Source organism: Mobula birostris, chromosome 15 (assembly GCF_030028105.1).
Source record: "Mobula birostris isolate sMobBir1 chromosome 15, sMobBir1.hap1, whole genome shotgun sequence".
In the NCBI taxonomy this organism is placed as follows: Eukaryota; Metazoa; Chordata; class Chondrichthyes; order Myliobatiformes; family Myliobatidae; genus Mobula; species Mobula birostris.
In genome coordinates this window covers 19,168,351-19,193,736 of record NC_092384.1, presented here as the reverse complement: position 1 = coordinate 19,193,736, position 25,386 = coordinate 19,168,351, and the positions used below count along the sequence as shown (strand labels likewise).

Genomic DNA, 25,386 nt, shown 5'->3' with positions numbered 1-25,386 from the left:
TCATACCTTGACCAATATTAAAGAAAGCAGCCAGTCAAAATTCAAACACATGATAAGCACCAGAATGAAAAAAATTAGTCGGTTTATCCTGCTGGGGTTCCATCTCTGTTAAGATTCCTTTTGACGTTGAACATTCCTGAAGACAAAGGCAGATGCAATGCAAAATACTGTATGTCATTCTTTTTTAAATACCTTTCAGTTTTAGCAAGCACTTACAGACTCACTGTCACTCAGCATGGAAACATTTTGTTTGTTGTGTCCATTCTGGGGCAGCTCGCTCACCTTTGATCCCCCCGTCACTTGTCTCTGTGCATGTGACAGGGGCCACACCCCAGTACACTGCTTTGACAGGTAGGCTTAACCAGGTGAGAGTAGCCAAAGGGCTCCACGTGCTGGGACATGCGAAGTCATCTCCAGTGGACTGGGCAGGTAAGGTATCCAACGGCAAGGGAGGCGGTCCGGCAACACTTTGAAGGAGGCAAATGCCACGACAAGGCACAGGTGTAGTCATGGTCATCCACTGCAACCAAGGGAGACCCCAGTTGTGACAACTGCTTGTATCACAGGACCTGGACTTCCAAGGTTGAGAGAGTGGAACGCCTGAATGCAACGGCTGACATCACTGGATATAATGGACAACCATTACGGGTATAATGGATAACCATCTCCAGTAACGTCTCATAACTAAGCGCATGCTCTTTCTCCACAGTATCACCACCAGCACACCCGCACTAGTGCTTGACATCATTGCCGATGCTAGCTTGAATGGAGTCATAGATGGTGGGTTCATGTTTGCCCCCAGCGTCAGAACACACCACCTCGTGCAACAATTCGGTACTGTAGTGGGGAGGGGATCCAGTTGCCCAGGCAGATCACTCTCAGGGTAGTAGCGAAGCTTCCTGAAATGGCAGGACTCTTATCCGAGAAGAAGTTGATTGACGGTTTGATTTCAACATTTAAGGGAAGTTTGGGTAAGCACGTGGATTGGGGGGTTATGGAGTGCTATGGACCAGGTGCAGTTGATGGGGCTAGGCACAATAACAGTCAGGCACAGACTGGATATGCCAAAGAGCCTGTTTCTTGTGCTGTACTTCTCTCCATGACTAAGTTTCAAATCTCTAGACTTTTGAGAAGTAATCTTATTAAACTGTACAGAATTCGCAGGCACTGTACAAAACTTCCCCTGGCTGAAGAGTCTGGACTCACTGCCTTAAGATTAAAGGAAAGTCTTTTCGGATTGAGGTGAAATTTCTTCCAAGGGTGGGGAATCTTTGAAGCTCTTCACCTTGCCAGCCTGGGACAGCTCAGTCGATAATTGCATCGAGACTGACGGATTTCTGGATATGAGAGGAATCAAGCACAGAAACAGAGTGTTGAACTAGACGATGTAATATTGAAGGGCACAGCAAGCTTGTAGGGCGGAGTGGCCTACATCCACTCCTATTTCTGATGCTGAGGCTTCATAAGACATTGGTCAGACCACATATGGTGTATTGTGAAGAATGTGTTGGCATTGGAGAGGGTCTAGAGCAGTGGTCCCCAACCACCTGGCAGCGGACCAGTACCAGGCCGCAAAGATGTGCTGCCGGGAAACGATATGATTTGGCGATATGAAATGATATGAGTCAGCTGCACCTTTCCTCATTCCCTGTCACGCACTGTTGAACTTGAACACCTCCCCTCCCCCAGTCGGCTGGTCCACAAGAATATCGTCAATATTAAACCAGTCCGTGGTGCGCAAAAGGTTGGGGACCCTGGTCTAGAGAACATTCACAAGAGGGTTCACAAGAATGATCCCAGGAATGAAAGGGTTAATGTATGAGGAGCATTTGTTGGCACTGGGTCTGTACTTGCTAGAGCTTAGAAGAATGAGATGGGATCTCGTTGAAACCTTTAAAATACTGAAAGGCCTAGATAAAGTGGACGGGAAGAGGATGTTTTCTATAGTTGAGGAGTCTAGGATCAGAGGGCACAGCCTCAGAATACAAGGATGTCCCTTCAGAACAGAGATGAGGAGGAATTTCTTTAGCCAGAGGATGGTGAATCTGTGGAATTCATTGCCACAGGTGCCTGTGGAGGCCAATTTGTTGGACATAGTTAAAATGGAGGTTGATTAGTCAGGGCATCAAAGGTTACGGGGAGAAGGCAGGAGAATGGAGTTGAGAGGGATAAAAGATCAGCCATGATGGAATGGAGGAGCAGCCTTGATGAGTTGAATAGTCTAATTCTGCTCCTGTTTTATTGCCTTATTGTTCTACTGTATCAGTACCTCATTATCATTGAGCAAGCAAGCTGCCAAAACTCTCCAAGTCACAACAGTGAAATGCTTGGTTTTTGAGGGGTCAACAACCAACGAAGTCTGAGGATGTGCTGGGGGCAGCTGAAGTTTTTGGGCATGTGACTGACAATGAATGGCGTGGAGTCTTCCAACTCGGGTAATGTGTGCTACTTCCTGAGACTGTCCAGACTAGTCACAGTCATAGTCATACTTTATTGATCCCGGGGGTAATTGGTTTTCGTTACAGTTGCACCACAAATAATTAAATAGTAATAAAACCATAAATAGTTAAATTGTAATATGTAAATTATGCCAGTAAATTATGAAATAAGTCCAGGACCAGCCTATTGGCTCAGGGTGTCTGACCAAGGGAGGAGTTGTAAAGTTTGATGGCCACAGGCAGGAATGACTTCCTACGACGCTCTGTGTTGCATCTCGGAGGAATGAGTCTCTGGCTGAATGTACTCCTGTGCCCACCCAGTACATTATGTAGTGGATGGGAGACATTGACCAAGATGGCATGCAACTTAGACAGCATCCTCTTTTCAGACACCACCGTGAGAGAGTCCAGTTCCATCCCTACAACATCACTGGCCTTACGAATGAGTTTGCTGATTCTGTTGGTGTCTGCTACCCTCAGCCTGCTGTCCCAGCACACAACAGCAAACATGATCCTCTAAACAGAAGCAAGGGGATTCAATCACTGAAGCAGGCATTATGTAATTCCCAAATTCTTTTGTGCATGTCGGCAATTCCAATAGTGCTTGTTATGTATGTGCGGAGCAAGAACCAGAATGGAGTAGCAGGATTAAATGTTTTTACTGAGTCATGTTACCCAGTGTACTGGCCCTCTGAGACACAAACATACACATTTGAAAGGCCATATGAAAAGAGAGCGCCTCTCGAGCTCGATTCACCACAAGTTCATTCAGCTGCATGCACATATTTCCCACGTTCTCGCAGTCGATCCAACACAGTTCACAGCTTTGCTTTTGGGGGCTGGGGAAGAATATCAAATGAGGGATATAGCTTCCAGATAAAATGCCAGTCAGTTAAAGCCAAGGCACAGACAACCTTCTTTTGGCAAAAAGGTAGTGAGTCTCTAGAATTCTCTTCTTTGTCGAGGTGAAATCATTACTTAAAGAACAAGTAGGTAAACTTTTGAAAGATTGGGGAATTGAGGACTGTGAAGGCCTAGCAGAGAGAAGCAGCTGAGGCCTGAGGTAAATCAGCCACGGTGATTCAATGGTGGGAAAGACTTGAAGGGTTGAGGGGCCTGCTCCTGATCCTATTTTCTTGTGTTTGTTATGTATCATGCTGGAAACCCTTCGCCATCTGTTCACTGTGACCAGCTTTAGGCTGGTCATCAGGGGGATGTTATCCGTGATCCATTACTTCAGCCTTATCTGTTGCCCAGCAAGCACCTAGCATTTTGGTAGTTGTGAAGGAATAGCCACTTGGCATGACGAGACCTCTTTTCAGAAGGCATCAATGTTCTAGTACTTTGCAGAACGCTTTTCAGACAGACTCATCTCTGCATTTCAGCTTAATTTTTGTCCAGAGCTGCTGATTATTCCAGAATGAAACAGAACAGTAAACACTGGAAACATGCAGCAGCACACAGGAAAAAAGAAACAGTTAATGTTTCAGGTTGAACACCCTTTTTCATACGAGGGAAAGGGGAAAAAAAACAGATAGTTTAAATTGCAGAGAAGGTGGATGAAGGGAAGAGTAGAACAAATGGAATAACTATGATAGGATGAGGCCTGGGTTGCCATGGAGATGGGCTGATAGTGATGCTATTCCAAGCCTCCATTACAATATAGCTCAAAGACAGTGCCACTGTAAGTTCTTCCAGGTGTCAGTCCAGGATCGAGTGGTATTCTCAGTCTTGGCAGCCTGTCCACTGCTCTGTTTCCGTCCCCTGAAGCTAAAGCATTAATAAGGCTGCATTCCCATGGAGCACGATGACAGTCATCTAGCTCTTTCCTTCAGGCTTTGCACCACTTGATATGGCGCAGGTATTTTGCTGCCAGTGTTGCCTGTCAACACTTTCTCATGTAATATTCTTCTATTATTTTTCACTTTTGCAGAAATTCTGAGATAAGACATACAAACCTTGTGAGAAATAAAACTGGAAATGAGCTGAACTGCAGCAATAAAAATGTCAGTATAACTGAGGGCTCTCACAGATATATAGAGAATGCATCATTAAAGTCAGTTAAGTTGTAGACCAAAATAACATTTCTTAACAACATGAATACCACTAAAATGCAGATCCTGACATCTTATTAAATGGCCTCACAGCGATCATATATTTGCAACACGCTGGAGGAACTCAGCAGGTCAGGCAGCATCCGTGGAAAAGATCGGTCGAGGTTTCGGGCCGGAACCCTTCGTCAGGACTGTAGGGGGAAGGGGCAGAGGCCCTATAAAGAAGGTGCGGGGAGGGTGGGAAGGAGAAGGCTGGTACCACCTTCTAAGAGGTCTAATAGCAGTGAGTTAGCACTCTCATCAGTGAGGTTAATGCCAGGAGGATAGTCTGCTAAGCGAGAGGTGAGGAGGCATCACAGGAAGAATTGCACCGGAATTGGCTCCAGCTGGGGGAACGGAACGCCCACTCGGCAATAAACCTTGTGTGGAAACAAGCCCTTTGGCTCAACTCGCCCATGCCACACATACACCAACAAAGACAGAAAGATACACACACACACTCACACATAAAGACAGAAAGATACACACACACACACACACACACACACACACACAGTGCTTGAACAATTGGCATTTAAAAATTCTGTATCCAATGTGATTATCAGTATGCCTTTAAATCAAGCAGCCTTCTGTGGTTTGGGGCCAAAGTGGGGATCATAGAAGGGTGCGGCACAGAAGAACCTCCTTTGGGCCATTATTCCTGTGCTAACTCTCTGAAAGACCAATCCAATTGGTAACACTCCCCTGCAATCTCTCTGTAGTCCAGCATTTCATTTCCTTTTGATAGAAATCCCATCTCCTATTGAATCTTCCTCCGCCACACATCGGGATCACAAAATGATGCCAAGTGAAGAATTGCCTGACCACCCCCCCCCCCCCCAGCCCCACCACTCGTGTTTTTGCCAATGGAACACTCTCTGTTCACCAACCCATCCGTCACCATAAACACTGTCAAGCACCTAAGACAGGAGTTTTAGTGCCATGAACTCCTACCATTAACCAAGGGTCTGTGGACCTCAGTTTGGGAAGGCCTGACCGAGGGTGTTCTTGGTGCTTTCTTTTTGCGTAATTGCTCCATATAACTACTATGCAGGGCCTTTCCCTTTGCTTAATGGATGTTTTTGTAAATTCACTGTTTTTATTTGATAATGTAGATTTTCCAGTAGGGGCCATTTGAGTTAAACAAACCAGAAAATGGTCTGTTAAAAGCCACGTGTCAGCATTTCAGGCAATTGTTCTGAGTGGATGTTCCAGCTAAAGTAAAGGCAGCTTAGTGTTCAGTTCACTGGATAAAAGTCGGGAACTTTACACAATATTGTTCTACCTGTAGAACTTTCTCTATAGGAGATGTACCCCTCTTGGAGAACAGTTTTTAAAATTTGCGTAATATAGTATCAGAAATAGTGCTTTGAATTCTTTACTCCAAAGCATATTTTTCAGGTAATTTCCTTTTGTTCCCTCGTTCTGTTGGAGACAATTGGGCCGGGACAGTAAGCTGCGGTTAGCACAACACCTTACCGCACTGGCTGTAAGATTGGGGTTGCTGCCCGGAAGGAGTTTGTACATCCTCCCTATGACGACAGAGGTTTCCTCCAGATGCTCTGGTTTCCTCCCACATTTCAAAGGGTTAAGGTCAGGGTTATTAAGGTGTGGACGTGCTGTGTTAAAGCCAGAAGCGTGGCAACACTTACACAATCTTCACTAATTTGATTTGGTGCAAAATAACACACTTCATTGAATGTTTTGATGTACATGTGACAAATAAAATTAATCTGTGAATCCTTGATCTTTGGAATGGTGCAGGATTCCATCTCTTGATCATGAACCCAGTGATGAGGGGTTGGTATGGTACGCAGTTCCATCTCCTGTCCCTGGACCCAATGATGAGAGGTTGGTATGGTACACAGTTCCATCTCCTGTCCCTGGACCCAGTGATGAGGGGTTGGTATGGTACACAGTTCCACCCCCTGTCCCTGGACCCAGTGATCAGGAGTTGGTATGGTACACAGTTCCATCTCCCAGCCATGAACCCTATCATTTGTGGCTGAAATGGTACATGGCTCCACCTCTTTGCTCTGGACTCCATCCTTTCGTAAAACTCAACAGACTACAATAGCAATCAACTCAGGCTTTGCTATCTGAGTGCTGTGATCTGGTGCAGATTCTGACATACAGCTTACTGGTCTTCCTGAGGAGGTCCAGATCACTGGCCCAGGAAGGGCCAAGAGCTCATAGACTGGAACCAAAGCTCACTGCGAGTACTCAAGGTGCTTACTACTGCATACAAGTCCAAGGAATAAAACTGCTGGGGTTAGATAAACAACGTATTTCTTTTTGACCTGTTGTACTGTGTGTATTGGAGCCAGAGAATCAGAAAAGTCACATAGCACAGGATCACACCCTTCAGCCCATCAAGTACTTATCTACACTATCGGTAGCATTGGCAAAAGATGAATCTATTGGAATTCAACCGGAGTCCTTGTAGGGCACAGCAGGTTTGATAAGATGCATGAGAGATCCTGGAATCACCCAAATCACTGGTGTCATCGCATTCACTGGGTCCAGACCGAGCAGGGACAAGGGAGGCCATTTGATTTTGATGGGACAGTAGGCGATGCGCACAACACTGAGGGTTTCTGAGTCCTGCCTAACCCAACCTTCAATTTATCCAGTCTGCTACGGAATTGCAATGATAACAACTCCTACCGGAAATTTGAGAGCTCTGCACCCTGCTCTGGGCCAAGACTGCAGCCTGTCCTCGCTGTTACCGTGGTGATGGCCCAGAGGCCCCACCATTTGAACAACAGGCCAGGATGTACCAAAAACATGAGAAATTCTGCAGATGCTGGAATTCCAAAGCAACACACTCAGAATGTTGGAGAAACAAATAGCACCGTGGACATGAACAAACAATCGACGTTTCAGGCCAAGACCCTGCTTCAGGACTGGAAAGGAAAGGTTAAATGCCAGAATAAAAAGGTGGGGAGAGGGGAAGGAGGAAAGCTACTAGGTGATAGCTGAAGCCAACTGGGTGGGAAAGGTAAAGGTCTGGAGAGGAAGGAATCTGATGGGAGAGAAGAGTGGACCATAGGAGAAAAGGAAGGAGGAAGGGCACTAGGTGAAGGTGATAGGCAGGTGAGAAGAGGTAAAAGGCCAGAGTGGGAAATAGAAGATGAGGCAAGGTGGAGGGAATTTCTTTTTTTTACCAGAAGGAGAAATCGATATTCATGCAATCAGGTTGGAGGCTACCCAGATGGAATATAAAGTGTTGCTCCTCCACCCTGAGGGTGGCCTCATCATGGCACAAGAGGATGCCATGTTCTGACATGTCAGAATGGAAACGGGAATGGGAGTTAAGGTGCTTGACCACTGGGAATTTCCACTTTTGGCAGATGGAGCACAGGTGCTCGACAAAGCAATCCCCCAATTTATGACAGGTCTCACCAATGTAGAGGAGGCCGCATTGGGAGCACTGGACACAATAGACTATCCTAGCAGATTCACGAGTGAAATGTTACCTCTCCTAGAAGGACTATTTGGGGCCCTGAATGGAGGTGAGAGAGGAGGTGAGTGGGCAGGTGTGACACTTGGACCGCTTGTAGGGACAAGTGCCGGGAGGGAGGTTACTGTGGGACGATGAATGGACAAGGGAATCACAGGGGGAGCGATCTCTGTAGAAAGCAGAGAATGGGGGGTGGTAAAATGTATCTGGTGGTAGGGTCACTTTGGAGTTGGCAGAAGTTGTGGAGAATGTTCTGTTAGATGTGAAAGCTCTTGGGGTGGTAGGGAAGGACAAGAGGAACTCTATCACTGTTAGGGCAGCGGGAAGATGGGATGAGCATGGATGTTCAGGAAATGGTGGAGATGCGGGTGAGGGCAGCGTCAGTGATGAAAGAAGGGAAACTCCATTCTCTGATGTCTTGGAAAGGAAAGGCTCATCCTGGGAACAGATGTGGCAGAGACGAAGGAACTGAGAAAAGGAAATAGCATTTTTATAGGAGACAGTTTGGGAAGAGGTATAGTCAAGATAGCCGTGGGAATCAGTAGGTTTATAAAAGATGTCAGTTGACAGTTTGTTTCCAGAGATGGAGACTGAGAGATCAAGAAAGGGGAGGGAGGTGTCAGAGATGGACCAAGTGAATTTAAGCGCAGGGTGCAAGTTGGAGGCAAAGTTGATGAAATTGACAAGCTCAGCATGGGTGCAGGAAGAAGCACCAATGCAGTCACCAACTTAGTGGAGGAAAAATTGGGGAGTTTTACCTGGGAAGACTTAAAAGATAGACTGCTTCACAGAGCCAACAAAAGCATACCTGGGGCCCATGTGGGTGTCCATGTCTACCCCTCAAGTCTGGAGAAAGTGGGAGGAGCCGAAGGAGAAAATGCTGAGGGTGAGGACTAGTTTTTGCCTGATAGAGGAGGGTAGTGATGGAGGGGAACTGATTGGGTGTTTTGGTGAGAAAGAAGTGGAGAGTTTTAAGGTCTTGATGGGGGATAGAAGTGCGTAGGGACTGGACATCCAAGGTGAAAATGAGGCGGTCAGGGCCAGGGAGTTGAAGGTAAGTGAGAAGATTGGGAACATGAGAGGAGTTATGGATGCAGGTAGGAAGGGACTGAACCAAAGAGGTAGAACACGAGTACACTGGGGCTGAAGCAGGCAGAGACAATGGGCCTACCCGAACAGTCCGGTTTGTGGATCTTGGGTAGGAGGTAGAAGTGAGCAGTGTGGGATAAGGGAACTATGACTTTGGTGGCAGTGGATGTGAGTTCTCCAGAGTTAATGAGGTCAGTGATGGTGTTGGAGACAGTTTTCTGCTGGTTCTGAGTGGGTTCTTCCCCAAGGGGTAGGCATGAGATGCCTGAAACTTTCTGCCTGGCCTCAGCAAGGTAGCGGTCAGGCCACCAGGATATGCCAGACCAGCTCCAGCCCTTGCCACCTTGAAAGCCAACAGCAACCCTCGACTTTCCCACTCCCAGCCACTCTCTGGAATATGGCCAGAGAGCTCCCTGGATAATCTTGTTATGGGATCCCCATCTCATTTTGACGAACATTGAGAAGATTCATTCTATAAAAATTTACCAGAACTTGGTGCCTGATGGACTTTAAATTCATTGAATAAATTAATAATTTTCTTCCATTATCCCCATTAACTCTGTGCCTTACCTATGGTTATTTCCCTCTCTTCGGTTACTTGCAGCAGCTTGCTCCCTGCTCTCTTCCCTCAGCTAACTCCTGGAGTTGAGCTGGTTGCCATCACCGCGGCTGTCTGTTTCAGAACACATTGGCTGTCAGCTGTCCTTAATGTGCAAACAATGCCTTCAGTTTAAACTTCAGTGAAGTTTGTGCAGTAAGCCAGAGGTCCCCAATCACTGGGCTGCGGACCGGTACCGGGCCGCGAGGGAACGATATGAGTCAGCTGCACCTTTCCTCATTCCCTGTCACACACTGTTGAGCTTGAACACACGCGGGGTCATTACCCACGCGTCATCCACGTCAGCACGGGAAGGAGATCAACTCCTCAAGCTTGCAGATGACGGTGGGCTGAAAAGTATGTTTGATATAACATCTCTGCCGGCATTCTGGATCAAAGTCAAGGCTAGATATCCTGAGATAGCCACGAAGGCACTGAAAACGTTGCTTCCATTTCCAACATATCTCTGTGATGAATGCAACGAAAACTAAATTGCGGAATAGACTGGACATAAGGAACCCCCTTCAAGTATCGCTGTCTCCCATCACCCCTCGATGGGACCGTCTTGTTGCAGGGAAACAAGCCCAGGGCTCCCACTGATTCAGCGATATTGGTGTGTTGCAATGATTTTATATATTCATACGGGGAAAATATGTGCCGTGTGTTTAATATCCAAACGTTACTTAAAATGTTATGACGCTATTGACTTATATAACCATATAACAATTACAGCATGGAAACAGGCGATCTCAGCCTTTCTAGTCCATGCCGAACGCTACTCTCACCTAGTCCCACGACCTGCACTCAGCCTATAACCCTCCATTCCTTTCCTGTCCATATACCTATCCAATTTTTCTTTAAATGATAATATCGAACCTGCCTCTACCACTTCTACTGGAAGTTCGTTCAACACTTACTTCAAGCTCCCCTGATAATTGACTTATCACTATATTCATGTGAGGAAAATATGCGCTGTGTGTTTAATATTAAATTCATTAGATAAACCCTTTTAGAAACAAAATTGAGTGTATTAGCCACTTATCACCTATATTCTGGTCGTGATTAACACCCCCCCCCCAGCAGAATCGCCAAATACGATTTGCAGAAAAAAAATCGGCAGGTACACGCATGCGCACTGGTGCCCGCACAAGGCTTCATGGTCATTGTAGTCTTTCTCAGGGTAAACACAACGCGTTTGACTGTTACTCTTGTCCGTTGGCAACCCTAACCCCCCCACCCCCCGGTCAGCCAGTCCGCAAGAATATTGTCAATATTAAACCAGTCCGCAGTGCAAAGAAGGTTGGGGACCCTGGCAGTAAGCTCTTGGTAAATACAGCACTTAATTCTGCTGAACAGACACAAAATGCTGAAGGATCCCAGCAGGTCAGGCTGCATCTATGTTTCAACATTTCGGGCTGAGACCCTTCACTTATCATCTGCAAGCTTGGATGCCTTCCCCTCTCCTCACCTTACTCTGGCTTCTTCCCTCTTTCTTTCTAGTCCTGATGAAGGGTCTCGGCCCGAAAGGTTGACTGTTTATTCCTTTCCATGGATGCTGCCTGACCTGCTGAGTTCCTCCAGCACTTTGTGTGCGTTGCTGCCGAATCTCTTGTGTTTATTAGTACTTCATTCTGTTGCTTATTCCATCTTTAGGTTGAATAATCTGTGATTTAGTAATTAATTATCATCTTTTAGTTCCAATTTGTTTGGGGTATACAGTTATCACTTAGCTGTGCCGTCCAAGTATTTGAAATGATACTTTGTGAAATTCCTAAGTTACGTGTTGATATTACTCAGAAGAATGTGTTGTAGTGATCAATCTCAAATTTCCCAAATCACATTCCCTTCCTTAGTCATCACATGGCTTCACCAAGGGGCGATCAGTGGGGAGCCTGCTGAATTATGTTCCACTGCCAGTGAGGCTTTTTACTTCTATCTCTTTCATCTCTGTCTTACTGTCATCGTTGTCTCGTTATTTCAAAGACTTTGTGTGTGTGTTGGCGCACGTGAGGTTAGGTTATTGTATGTGTGTGAAGAGGGAGGTAAAGCACAGCTATTTCTCAGATGACACCGCTTTGTTTGGAGGAAATACCGATGGGAGTTGTGTCCGCAGAGTATTGATGACAACCTGTTGCTCTGAACCGCTCCCACCTGTCTAGGTTAATGCTGAGCAGTTGGGAGTAGATTGAGACCCTCATGCTGTGAAGCACTTTGATGTTCTTTGGCAACTTTGTTCAAAGCTTTTTAACCTCATGCGATCTTAGCTTGAAATGTAAGTGGAAACATTACCTGAATTAAATGTACAAACTGGACAGGAGGGAATCTTCAAAGAGCAAGAGGAGGGCTTAAATGCTTTTCAGGGGTGACCTTCCTGTGACAGTTGAGTCCATACTCCAGTCCTCATCAAGTGCTCGGCGGTGGGAAGGTGAGCCGCTCTAACTTCCTGGGCGTCTTCATCAGAGGATCTATCCTGGGCCTAGCGCGTCGATCTTCATCAGAGGATCTATCCTGGGCCTAGCGCGTCGATCTTCATCAGAGGATCTATCCTGGGCCTAGCGCGTCGATCTTCATCAGAGGATCTATCCTGGGCCTAGCGCGTCGATCTTCATCAGGGGATCTATCCTGGGCCTAGCGCGTCGATCTTCATCAGAGGATCTATCCTGGGCCTAGCGCGTCGATCTTCATCAGAGGATCTATCCTGGGCCTAGCGCGTCGACCTTCATCAGAGGATCTATCCTGGGCCTAGCGCGTCGACCTTCATCAGAGGATCTATCCTGGGCCTAGTACATTGATGCAGTCAGGGAGAAGGCACGCAAGCAACTCTACTTCATTAGGATTTTCAGGAGATTTGGTATGTTACCAAAGACTGCTGAAAGTTTCTATAGACGTACAGTGGAGAGCTTTCTGACTGGCTGCATCACAGCCTGGTATGTAATCTCCAATGCACAGGAGGCTGCAGAAGGGTGTAGACTGAGGGAGCTCCATCACAGGCACAATCCTCGCTGCCATTGAGGATATCTTCACAGGGCGCTCCCTCAAGAAGGCAGCATCCATTACGAAGGGACGTACCTTCTTGTCGTAACTGCCATCGGGGAGAATGTGCATGAGCCTGAAGACCCACATTCGATGTTTTAGGAGCAGTTTCATCCCCACCACCATCAGATTTACCAACGGTTCGTGAACGAACCTGTGAGCACTACCTTGCTATTCCTTTTCTTTCTGCAGTATTGATTTATTTTCCAATTTATAGTGATCTTAAGTCTTTGCACTGAACTGCTGCTGCAGAACAACTAATTTCACATCATACTGCAAAAGACAGTGATAATACACCTGATTCTGATTTGGGTTTCGTTCACTTTGTGGAAAATCAGCTGAACAGACAGAGGTAATAGAAAATGGCCGCCAGTCCAACCTGCTTCAGTCTCCTGTCTAACCCGAGGAGGGAAGATACAAGAGACTGCAAGTCCTGGAACCAAAAGCAACAGATGGACAGCTGGAGGAACTCGCCGGCCAAGCAGCATTGGGCCCGGAATGGAACTGTTGACATTTTGGATGGAGTTTCTGCGTCAGGGCCAAGTATGGAAGGAAAGTTAGCCAGTGAAAAGGGGAGGAGTGGAGGGGGGAGTGGTGAGATGGGCCTGGGAGGGATGATGAGCACTTTATAGAGCAAAGGGCTACATAACAGAGAAACATAGTACATCTGTCCGTTTCACTTTTTAATAACAAACCCCATTTCCAGCATTTATCCCATGGTGCTTGCCCTGCTGGGTCTAAGCCCACTCCTGCTACATTAACACACAAAAATACAGCAGTCTTGAAGAATGTGTACTTGGGTTTACCACAGTGTAAGCACCAGACCCAAGCTGTTGTCTGTGTAGGAGGGTTTATCCCAGGACTTCCAAGACTCCCTGAAGATGCTGATATGGATGCTGCTCCCAAGGCTCCACGCTGTTCACACGCCACTGAAACCTGACCACTGCCTCCTTCTTGTGACCAAAATGAGGAACTGCGACAGGTCCCAGCTCAGCCAGTTCCTGAAAACATTTAAACTATGCAGATGCTGCAAATCTGAAATAAAACCTGCCAGAATCACTTAGCAGGTCATCTATGGAAAGAGTAGGAGAGTTAATGTTTCAGGTCAGTGTCCCTAGATGCTACCTGACTTCTTCTTAAGCCCATTACCTCTAATGGGGCCTAGGCCGCCTACAGTAACTCGCCAGGGTCCTCTGTCCTGGGCCTAAGGTTTATCAGCCCTGTGGCTTCTGCTTTCAGCACACAACTTCATGTGTCTCCTAGGCAACGATCCTTCCTCTCCCAGGGATGAGGCCTTTGTGGTTTCTGTCATGGTTTCTGTAGCTCTGGGTGGGAGTGCTGGCCCCTGTCCAACCCCCCTCCTTCCACTGCCGGGCGTGGGACCGGCTGTGCTGCCTGAATCGCCGGATGTTTTATGGCACCTTCTGCTTTCACTTGGTCCAATTTGGTGACTGATCAGTTCCAGTCCCACAGAATAGTTAAAGGTCTGATAAAGGGTCTCACCCCCCCAAGCATCTGTTTACACCTTTCTCCTCCACAGATGCTGCCTGACCCTCTTGAGTTCTTCCAGTGTTCTCTTTCTTGTTCCAGACTCCATACTCACCTGTCGCTTTTGTCTTTGTGACCATTTATCTTGCACGAGGCAATATTTAGGTGAGCAGATAATAAACACAAGGTCTCTGTGATCACCAGTATGGGTAATGTTAAGGCCGCTGATTTCAGTTCTTTGTAACGAAGAGTATTTTTCTGACACAAAAATACAATGCCACAGTGAACTGTGTCAGTCAGCCCAACAATGAGACGTCGTGAAAGGTCACAGTTAGGGAGGTGAGACATGAGTTGGGTGATGATCTCAACAAAACTGAGGAAACTTCTCCTTGGTGATTGTGGGTCTGTGATACAGATAGCATAGGAGTTACAGTCTTGACTGACGGCAGTTTCTAGTCCTTCAGAGTTGTTCCTTAAATCATTTTAAAGTGTTAATGAACAGATATTCACATGGCCTGGGAGAGTTATGAATCCTTGTGGAGCAGAAGGTACTGGTTGATTCTGAGTTCGTGGTCCTTCACTTGATGTTTGTGCTGAGGATGAAATCTCACCTGGAGTTCCAGCCTTTGATGGTTTTCCAGTGACTCTCCCACCATTTGGGCTGGCAACTGGGCCAGCAATTCTCAATCTCTGGCTCTCTAAACGGGTGCTGGAGGACTGCTGCCGATCATAGAACAAGGCACTGGCTTGCTGAAGAGCATTGACAATGTGATTACCTTGTTACTCTTCCTTCTCTTGACCCAATGGCCTTGATGCTGTTCATTCCCACAATGTGATTGGCTCATTGCTCATCCTGACCACAGCCTGATTGGTTTTGACACTGCTTTCTCGCCATGTGATTGGCTCATTGCTCATTCTTACCAAGTACCATGGTCTGATTGGTTTGTTTCTGTCTTTTCCCATAATGTGATTGGCTTATTACTTTGCCTTGCTGATTTGGTTTGCTGCTGCCTTGCACTGAAAGGTTTTCCTTCTCCCCGCAGGCCGATGCCAAGATGGTGTGCGATGTTGTAAGTCGAATGGAGGATACAGAGCCGTTCTCCCCAGAGCTGCTGGCTGCCATGAAGCGAATTTGGACTGATTCCGGGGTAGTGGAATGTTTCAGCCGTTCCCGTGAATACCAGCTTAATGATTCGGCGCAATAGTGAGTATTCACGCCATTCACTCTATCGATGACACGTGTAGAGTTCACCTTCGATCTTGGGTATGTGGGGATACGCCAGTGGGCAGTGTTAGTCCCAGAGAATGGACACCCCTTATCGTCCAGCCTCACATCACAGCTTGGGAAGCACGTAAAGTGTGGAAGCGTTAAAACAAAACATGACAGTACCCCACCTAGGCTGGAGGAAATGGGTAACAAAATGACCAATTCTATTATCAAATTCTATTAATAAATTCTATTGCATTTCTTTTTCCATGTAAATGCCTGTTAGAAAATATATTTAAAGACAGTATTTGGTAACATACTATATATGGTTGATTGATAATGAATTTACTTTGAACTTTGAGAAGTTAACAGTTTATTCTTCTCCACCTCTCCACCTGCTGAGTTCCTCCAGCATTTTGTGTGCAATGGAAGGTGCCCTGGGTTGGCCTGATGGCGCAGGTCTGAAAGAGGGAGAGGTGGAAGACTGGGAGAGGCATGGCTCGGAGGTGAGGAACTTTATGGGATCGATGAGCGATCAGGCTCGGGCACTGGTCTAGTTCCTTGATGCTGGTTCAAAGTCCAACAATTTAAAGATAAAAGTACATTTATTAACAAAGTACATATATGTCACCATACGCTAACTTGAGATTCATTTTCTTGCAAGCATTTACAGGAAAAAAGAAATTCAATTGAATTTTATGAAAAACTGTACATAGACAAACAAAGACTGACAGGCAATTATCGGGCAAAACGGAACAAATTGGAAATAAAAATAACACAGAGAACAGGAGTTGTAAAGAGTCCTTGAAAGTGAGTCTGTAGGTTGTGGAATCAGTTCATAGTGGTGAGTGAAGTTATCTACATTGGTTCAGGAGCCTGATGGTTGGAGGGTAATAACTGGTCCTGAACCTGGTGGTGTGGGAGTTAAGGCCAATTTATACTTCTGCATCAAATCTGTACCATGGGTACGGTGTAGCCGTGTACCCTACGCCGTACCCTACGCCGTAGCCGTGTACCCTACGGTGTAGCCGTGTACCCTACACCTCCCCAAAAATGTAACTATGCGTTGCGGCGACGCAGACGCAACTGTGATTTGTCCACTTGGTAGCATCGTGTTTCCTCCTACTCTGCAACAGCTTCCCATTGGGCGACTGAAGGGCAGGGAAGGAACTCTGGCTGCAATGCTTTCTATAAAGCTTTACAGACCATGGAGGACCCTGTGCTTGAACCAGTTTGTAGCTAGCTGCTACAGCCTGTTGACTTCCACCTGAAGCTAAAACTCGAATGGTGATTGCCAGTCTCTGAGTATACTGTGCGTACACTGATGTGAAATAAATGGAGACAACGAACCAATCGTTAATTCTACCTGCCGACATCTGAAAATATTTGAAATTCATTTCCTCGTCCATTTCTCTCAGTGGCCAGACAAGCACAGAGAATTCACTCTCCTTCAGTTTCAGTCGCCATTGTTTGAAGTTTGAGTTTCTTTGTGTTGAGTTTCAACACGAAGAAACTCAACGCAGTGGTATAGAAACCCCACCACCAACTAGCGTTTTGGCAGTGAATTGCAGAGCGACGCAGACACACCAACGTACAAGTATAAATGCTCACAATGGTGGCGGCTACTACACAGAAGTATAAATCAGCCTTTAGGCTCCTGTACCTCCTGCCCGATGATAGTAGTGAGAAGAGCATGGCCTGGTTGTTGGGGTCCTTGCAGATGGGGACGTGGTTTTTGTGTGGCAGTGCTCCACGTGCGTGGTCTCAGTGGTGGGGAGAGATTTGACTGTGATGGTCTGGGCTGGGTTGCAGAGTTGAAACTGGCTTGCTGTGTTGCAGAAAGCATGGAATGTGGGGAAAGGAGAAGCTCTTGGAGCGTCTCAGAAATAAATCCATTCAGGATTCACAAGCTGCAGCTCGTTGTAAATGGGACTGAAACTGGTTACACAGGTTGGTTGGGTGGTAAAGAAAGCATGTGGCATACTTGCCTTTATTAGTAGAAGAATGGAGTTGAAGTGTCGGGAAGTTATGTTGCAGCTTTATAACTCTAGTTAGACCCCATCCAAAGTATTTCATTCAGTTCTGGCTGTCTCATTATAGGAAGGATACGGAGGCTTTGGAAGAGGGCATAGAGGATTTAACAGGACGCTGCCTGGATTAGAGGGCATGTGCTAGACAGAGACATTTAAACTGGGGTTCTCTAATAGATGTTTGTAAGATTAGTTGTTAAGAAAAATGGTAATAATAGTTTCCATATAACCCTTCTGAACCATTTCCACTGGTCCAAAATGTTGTATATAAGCCTATGTATCAACCATTGTAGGTGTTTATATCCTAATTTGTTCATGCTTGCTCCTGCCCGCAGACATAATTATCCAATCCCTATGTACTTATTTACTTAATTTTTTCATTTTTTTATCCCTTTCCTAAATCTTTCCCTTTACTTGTGTTAATTCTCTATTTTCCAAAAGAAAACAAAAAAAAACAAACATTTAGCCTAGGGGTGCTTACGTTAGCAATATTACTGTGTTGATGAGAAGAGCAGTATAAATCATTACTTAGCCTAATAGGTTAGATTTACCACAGTACATAATTATCTACTTAAATGTTTATTTTCCTTTTATATCATCTCAATGTGTACTTAAGAATGTATAAATAATTGTAGTTTTATACATATAAAAAAATGGAAAAGGTTATATGTGTGAAAAAAGTACATGATATTTGTGAATTCCTTATCCAAATAAAAATAAAATTTTAAAAAAAGATGTTTGTAAGATTATGAGAGGCATAGACAGTCAGTAGTTTTCTCCCAGAATATAAATGCCTAAAACCATAGGGCATGCATTTAAGGTGAGAGGGGGTAAGTGCGAAGGAGATCAATGAGACATTTGTTTTTACACAGAGAGTGATGGATGTCTGGAGCGGTGTTGCAGACAAATATGACAGAAGCAATCAAGAGGCTCTTGGATAGGCACGTGAATATACAAGAAATGGAAGGATGTGAACATTGTGTAGGCAGATGGGGTAGTGCAGTTTAATATTTGATTCCTGATTTGACATTGTAGGACAAAGGGACTTGTCCTGTGCTTGGGTCAGTGTATCCAAGTCATGGACAGTTGCTGAGGTTCACAAGGGGGTGGGAGGTCCATATCATTGCAGGACGTTCTACACAAGGAGTACAGTGATGGTCCGAGGGAGGTAGATAAATGCATAGAAAGGGTGAATGCACTCTGTCTTGTTCTCAGGGTTGGGGAGTGAAGAACTGCAAGGCAGTGCTTTAAGGTGAGGGAGGAAAGGTTTAATAGGAGCCTCTCTACACAAAGGATAGTCCATATGTGGAATGAGCTACCAGGGGAAGTGGCTGAGGCAGGTACCAGGGGAAGTGGCTGAGGCAGGTAATTGAAAAGACAATTGGACAGATATATGGATTGGAAAGGTTAGAAGGTTATGAACCAGACATGGGCAAAGGGAGTAGATTGGAAGGACATCTTGGTCTCTATAGACCAGCTGGTCCAAAGGGACAATGCCTGTGCTGTATTAGAGTTAAACGCAACCTGAGCTGTTCCACAATCTGGGATATTAACTAAGTCTGCAGATGAGGGACTAGATGGCTTAGATATAATAGAAGGAATAAGGTAGGTGAAACAAGCAACCTGCAGGATGTGAGTAACCGGTACAGGGAACCCAGTCAAAAATTAGCAGGGAGAAGAAAGAGTGTGGGTTGATTTTAGGAATTTAAAACTGTCCACTTTAACCCCACCAATCTGGACCTTTCCCAACACTAATGCTAGTCTCTGGGACATGATGGCGAGCTCAGACCAATCCCACTCCTATTTTTAACCCTTCACTCGGCTTTAGTGGTGAAATTCATAACCGTTTTGAATTTACTACAGAAAAGGTAAATCAAGGAAATACAAAAGACAAAATAGAAATCGGTGAGTGGTTCTTGGCCTTGTGTGACAGAATAAGAGCAGTGATAGTGAAATGACAGCCATTTGGCATCTCCTCCATTGGGAGTAATGCAAATTAAGCTGGAGCACAGTTACCGCCCCCTGCTGGTATATCAGGCTCCTGCAGTGTCCATCTGGTGCCACCAGGTGTTGCTGGTGAGCTGTGGTGGTGACATGGAGGGGTTGGTCACAAACAAGAGAGAATCTGCAGACGCTGGAAGTCCAAGCAACGCACACAAAATGCTGGAGGAACTCAGCAGGCCAGCCAGCATCTATGGAAAAGACAGCCGAAGTTTTGGGCCAAGACCCTTCAGCAGGACTCCTGCTGAGCAAACAGTCGACAATTTTGGCAGGACTCCTGCTGAAGAATCTCGGCCAGAATCGTCAACTGTTTGCTCATTGATGCTCCTGAGCCACCCTTCCAATTTTCATTTGCTTACTAGCCTAAAAAAGCAGAAGACCGCGAATGCTGGAAATACTAAGTAAAAACAAAAATCGCTGAAAGCATTCCATAGTTCAGGAAGCATCCACCACGGGGAAGGGGGTTAACTTGTCAGCACGTTGCCTGTTCATCGGATTCTGATCAACTTTATTCTCCAAATACATTTACACGTATTAGGAATTTGCGGTGGTGTGTTGGCACGACATGCAACAAAGAACAACATTCAACAATTATAAAGAATAGCGAATTGTATAAAAATAAAGATAGAGATTAAAGTACGGATACAGAATAAAATATGCATAAATACATATACATAATGTATTTTACATTGTACACATAAAAAAGTAGTTTAAAGTGTTTGCAGTGCAGTGACTGAGCTAATAGAGGGGCGGGGAGGCTCGCTAGAATGGTTAAGCAGATTAACTGCCTAGGGGAAGAAAATGTTAAGATGACATGGTTTCTGTTTGAAGTGCTTTCCAGAAGGGAGCTTTTGGAGAAGGCGGTTTGCTGGTGGGTAGTGTCCACCATGATTTTACCACCTGTTTCTTTGTCCGGAACACATAGGAATGCTGCAGTAATGGAGACCACAGTGAGTGGCCCTTCCTGCCCACCTGACATCTCACTATAGTCTTCGTACACTCTGAGAAGATGCCGCAGCAGGCCTGATATGAGGATGCTCTCTATGATGGCAGTGGAGATGAAAAGTTATTGACCCAAAATGTCCAATCCAGTTAAAAATAGTTTAAAGATCTGCTGCTGAGATAATCGCATTGCAGAGGCTCCTGTTGGTGTTTCAGCTACTGAGTGGAGTTGTGGAACAGATGTACTTGGCGTGACGTCAATTAACAGAATCCCCCGCAACAACATTGATTGGAGCTAGCGTTGGATATGCAGTCTTCTTTGTAGGTTTCTTCTCTTAATTAGACAGCGGGTTCCTCATGCAGGCTCTGTCAAAGAATTCCACTCATTTGAAATGCACGTTCTCATTCAGCTGAGCCTCCTTAGGTGTGAGGCTGGAGCACATCCCAACAAAGTGGTCGCATCAGACCCCGGGATGTCGGAGGCAGCCAGGAAATCCTAGTTTACTGGGAAAAAGCCAGCAACCCAAATATTAACCACAGCTGCACTGGCCGTGTCATGTGACTCCCAAAAAGGAACCCATACTTTGCAGCAGGAACAGTGCTGAGGCTGTTGACTCTCACTAGGGGCAAACCTGACTCCAGCTTCCAGTATCTGCAGCACTGGGACCGGGAGACCTGCAGGATGCTCTCCCAGTTGCTTGCTTTTTTATCAAGCCACTTGGAGATGTGGGGTGCATGAAATCGTGCACTTAACCCATAAACTTGTCAGAAACGTTGAGGTTAGGAAGTGGATTCTTTTTATACTTGTGTTCATTCAAAGGATGTTGGCTTCACAGCTGAGCCGGTTTTTAGCTTCCTTCCCTGGGATGTCGAAGGTCACGGGGAGAAGGCAGGAGAATGGAGTTGAGAGGGATAATAAATCAGCCATGATGCTGCAGACTGAACTGGGCTGAACAGCCTAATTCTGCTCTTATGTCTTATGGTCTTATTGTTGTTGAGAAGATGGCAGTGAGCTGACCACCTGAAGCTTTGCAAACCATGGGGATGGGGATGGATAGGGACAGAGATGTATTTCCAAGTCAAGATAGTGTGTGAGGTCCAAGTAACAATATCCCAATGTTTTTATTGTCTTTGTTCTTCTAGAGCAGGGGTTCCCAGCCTGGGGCCCACAGCCCCTTTGCTTAACGGTATTGGTCCATGGTGTAAAACAGGTTGAGAAGCCCTGTTCCAGAACAACAGAGAGCGTGAGTTTGGAAGGTGATGCATAAAGAGTGTTCTTGGCTGTCAGACCAGGTTCTCTTTCAGTTTCGTGAGAGTTGCGGAAGCAGAATTTATCCAGACAATGGAGAGTATCCCATTTTATTTCCAGTCTTGAACCTTGTAGATGGTGAACGAGCTTTGGGGAGTCAGGAGGTGAGTCACATCCCACAGGATTCCCTCTCTCTGACCTGCTCTTGAAGACGCATTCTGTCAGTGTCTGCTCCCATCCAATGTCTGGTCAACGGTAACACCCAGCATATTAATAGTGGGAAAGTAACATTAATATTAATTCCCCCATGTACATTGAGACATGCAACGTATCAATGTCCAACGTAGTCCAAATACGTGCTGGGGACAGGCCGCAAGTGTCACCATGGTTACAGCACCAACCTGGCATTTCCACACCCTACTGACGCTTACAAGTAGGTCTTTGGACTTGGAACAACTAGAGAAAGCCCACACGGTTACGGGGAGAAGGTACAACCTGCTCACAGGCCGCAGTGGGGATTGATCCCCCGATCACTGGTGCTGAAAAACGTTATGCTAACCACTCTGCTACCGTGACATCCATTCTATGCCACCATACTGCTCACTGTTCATTGTCTGGCAAATGGTACTTGTCACCCATGGGCCCAGGCCTGGATACTATCCAGATCGTCGTGTATTTGGATGTGGCCTGTTTCATTATGTGAAGAGTCTCAAATGGCACTGTGAATTTTGAATCGCTGCCAAACAAACTCTCTGGCACTGATAATTAACTTGTAGAAGTGTGGTATCTTATTGCATCTGGGCTTTAATTTTTGTTCAAAGTTCAGAGTAAATTTAATATCAGTGTACAAATAATTCACCATATACAACCCTGAGATTCATTTTCTTGTGGGCATGCTTAATAAATAATCATAAAATGAAAGACCGTACCAGCAGGACAGACAACCAGTGTACAAAAGACAACAAACTGAGTAAATACAAAATAAAGAAATAGTAATACAGTACTTGAGAAAGTTAAGAGAAAAGCTGAGCAAATACTAAAGGAATATAAGGTCCACACATGATACAATAAGCGTAACAAGGTCACTGTAAAATCCATACACACACTAAAACAAAAGTTCAGTGCATACAAAGCCAGACTAAATAGACACAGTATATGAAGTGCACCAGCTGAAGAAAACAGAATTATCAGTTCAGGGACAATGAAAAAAGTTTATACAGGACACTGAAACTAAATTCGACGCACCAAAATGTCACCAACCCTAGCGCAGAATTACCAACAAACACAGAAATAATGAACTTTTGGTCTAGTATTTGGTCAAAGAGGGCGACGCACAATCAAGAAGCAAGCTGGATTAGGGAGGACAAAGAACGATTGAGAACATGCACTCTCCTGAAGTTACAATAGATATGCTTAAAAACAGTTATAAAAATGCCCACATTACTGCTGGAAATGTACCAGCAGTGATAATATTCATAATTATTGGTATAAAAATTTTACCTGCCTTCATCCATACATATGAATACATATCAACAATTTTCTTAAAAATCCCAAAAAAATGCCGAAATTTATGAAGGAAGGTAAAACATATCTCTTGCCTAAAAGAGAAATCACAATGACCCATCCAAATATCGTCCTATTACTTGTTTATAAACTATATACACAATTGTAACATCATGCATCTCGCAACTAATCACCCTCACTTAGATAACCACAATATACTGACAGAAGAGAAGAAAGCATGCCATAAGGGTAAGAAAGGATGTAAAGAACAACTGATAATAGATTCCGTTAATTCTAAATCAACCCCCAAGGTAAAGCAGAAATCTTTCATGTTGTAATATTGACCATCAAAAAAGATTTGATTCTATCCCACACTCATGGAAAATAGAAGCTCTCATACATATACTCAATCACCCCATCTATCAACAACCTAAAAAAGGAACAAAATTAACTGAGACATTTTTCAAGGCGGCTCTCTAAACTACTATGGTTATGCCTAGGTTTAAATCCACTCCCTAATTTGCTGAATCGCAAACAAGTCAGAGACAAGCAAACTAGTTATACCTTGGCACGCCTTCTATACATAGACAATTTGAAATTATACACTCCTTCATCAGTAAAGCTAAAGTAATTAATTCAAGTGGTAGAGCTACTGTATATTCTAAAGATATAAGTATGAACTTTGGACCAGATAAGTGCAGAACATTAAACAGAAAGAAAGGTGCAATAGAATATAAAAGAATAGCAGGATACAATACAACTGATGAATGAATATGAAACTTCTAGTATCTGAGCTATCAACAAGCAAGGAAACTAGATCATACTGCGATAAAGGGAAAACTATCGACAGCATTTACTTCAAGGCTTAAGAAAATCTGCCAAACAGAGCTCAATAGTAAAAATATAACAAAGGATATGAACTTGTTTGTTCGCTATATCCATATTAACATATTCTTGGTCCAAAACTGATCTGCAAAATTTACAAAGGAAATTAAGAACTGAAATGATAAATTTTAGAAAACACTATGTACACTTGTACTCATTTAGATTAACACTACTGAGGACAGAGGAGGAATTGGAATGATAGACTTAAAATATCTACACAACAATTAGATAAAACTGTTAAGGATATATTTTCATCAATGAAAACAGGATTCAACACTTCATGCGAGGATATGCAATTCTGATAAGAAGTAGATATCACTAAACTTAAATGAAAGCAGAGCCCAGAAATATGAAAAAATATCACCCAGAAGAAAAAGTTAACCAATGGAAGAGCATGACCCTCCACAGAAGACATCCCAGCGATCTAAACAGACTAGATGTCAACAAGGAGGCATCGAGAGACTGCCTCAGATATTGGAGGCGTCTTCCCAGAAACAAGGGGGGGGGGGTTCCTTGTGGTAATACAGGACCAGGTGGTTAACACAAAAAATTATCAAAAATACATAGTAAAGGACCAACAAATTCAAGACAATTAGTGCAGAAAATGCCAAGAGAAACCAGAAACAATCCAACACATTGCAGGATCCTGCAGCTGTTTAACTCAATCTGATTACATACACAGGCATAATTAAGTGGCAAACATCATTCTCTAAAATCTTGCTTTAAGGTACAAGCCCATACAAGACACCATACCTTGCTATAAATACAAGCCTGATCCAGTTTTAGAGTCAGAGTTATATTACGACCAATCCATTATTACAAAGAGGACAATCCATAATAACAGTTTGGACATAATATTACAGGATAAACAAGGAAGAACAACTTACTTAGTAGATAGAGCCATTGCAAACAGACATAACAATACAGAAATCAGTAAGTGAAAAACACCAGAAATATGCTGGATTAAAAGAGGAATTGAAAGACTACGGAAGATGAACAGGTAATATCTACAAGTGGTATCATCCCTAAGTCACCACAGAAGAGCATTAAACAATTAGACCTACACAGCAATATTCATGTAAGTCTCCAAAAAGCCACCATACTAAACACCACTAGAATAGTCTGAAAGTTGCTAGCAATTGAGAAATGAGTGAGGTTGGCTATGCCTGTACCTCAGGTTTTACCAGCTTGAGCTGAGATGGAAACATGAGATGAAGAGTCCTTGAAAGTGAGTCCATACGCTGTGGAACAGTTCAGTGATGGGGGTGAGTGAAGTTATCCCTTTTGAGTTCAGGAGTCTGGTGGTAGAGGGGTAATAACTGTTCCTGAACCTGGCGGTGTGATTCTGAGGCACCTGCTTCCCGATG

At 44.7% G+C, this 25,386-nt stretch overlaps 1 protein-coding gene across 2 annotated transcripts in view; it reads left to right on the top strand.

Annotated features, from left to right (window-relative positions):
- gnao1a (guanine nucleotide binding protein (G protein), alpha activating activity polypeptide O, a) overlaps positions 1 to 25,386 on the top strand; it is a 302,144-nt gene that overhangs the window by 193,032 nt on the left and 83,726 nt on the right. For both annotated transcript variants that reach the window (XM_072279401.1, XM_072279400.1), the window contains exon 4: positions 15,246 to 15,406. In XM_072279401.1, coding sequence (XP_072135502.1) covers positions 15,246 to 15,406 — 161 coding nt within the window. The remainder of the gene's footprint in view (positions 1 to 15,245; positions 15,407 to 25,386) is intronic.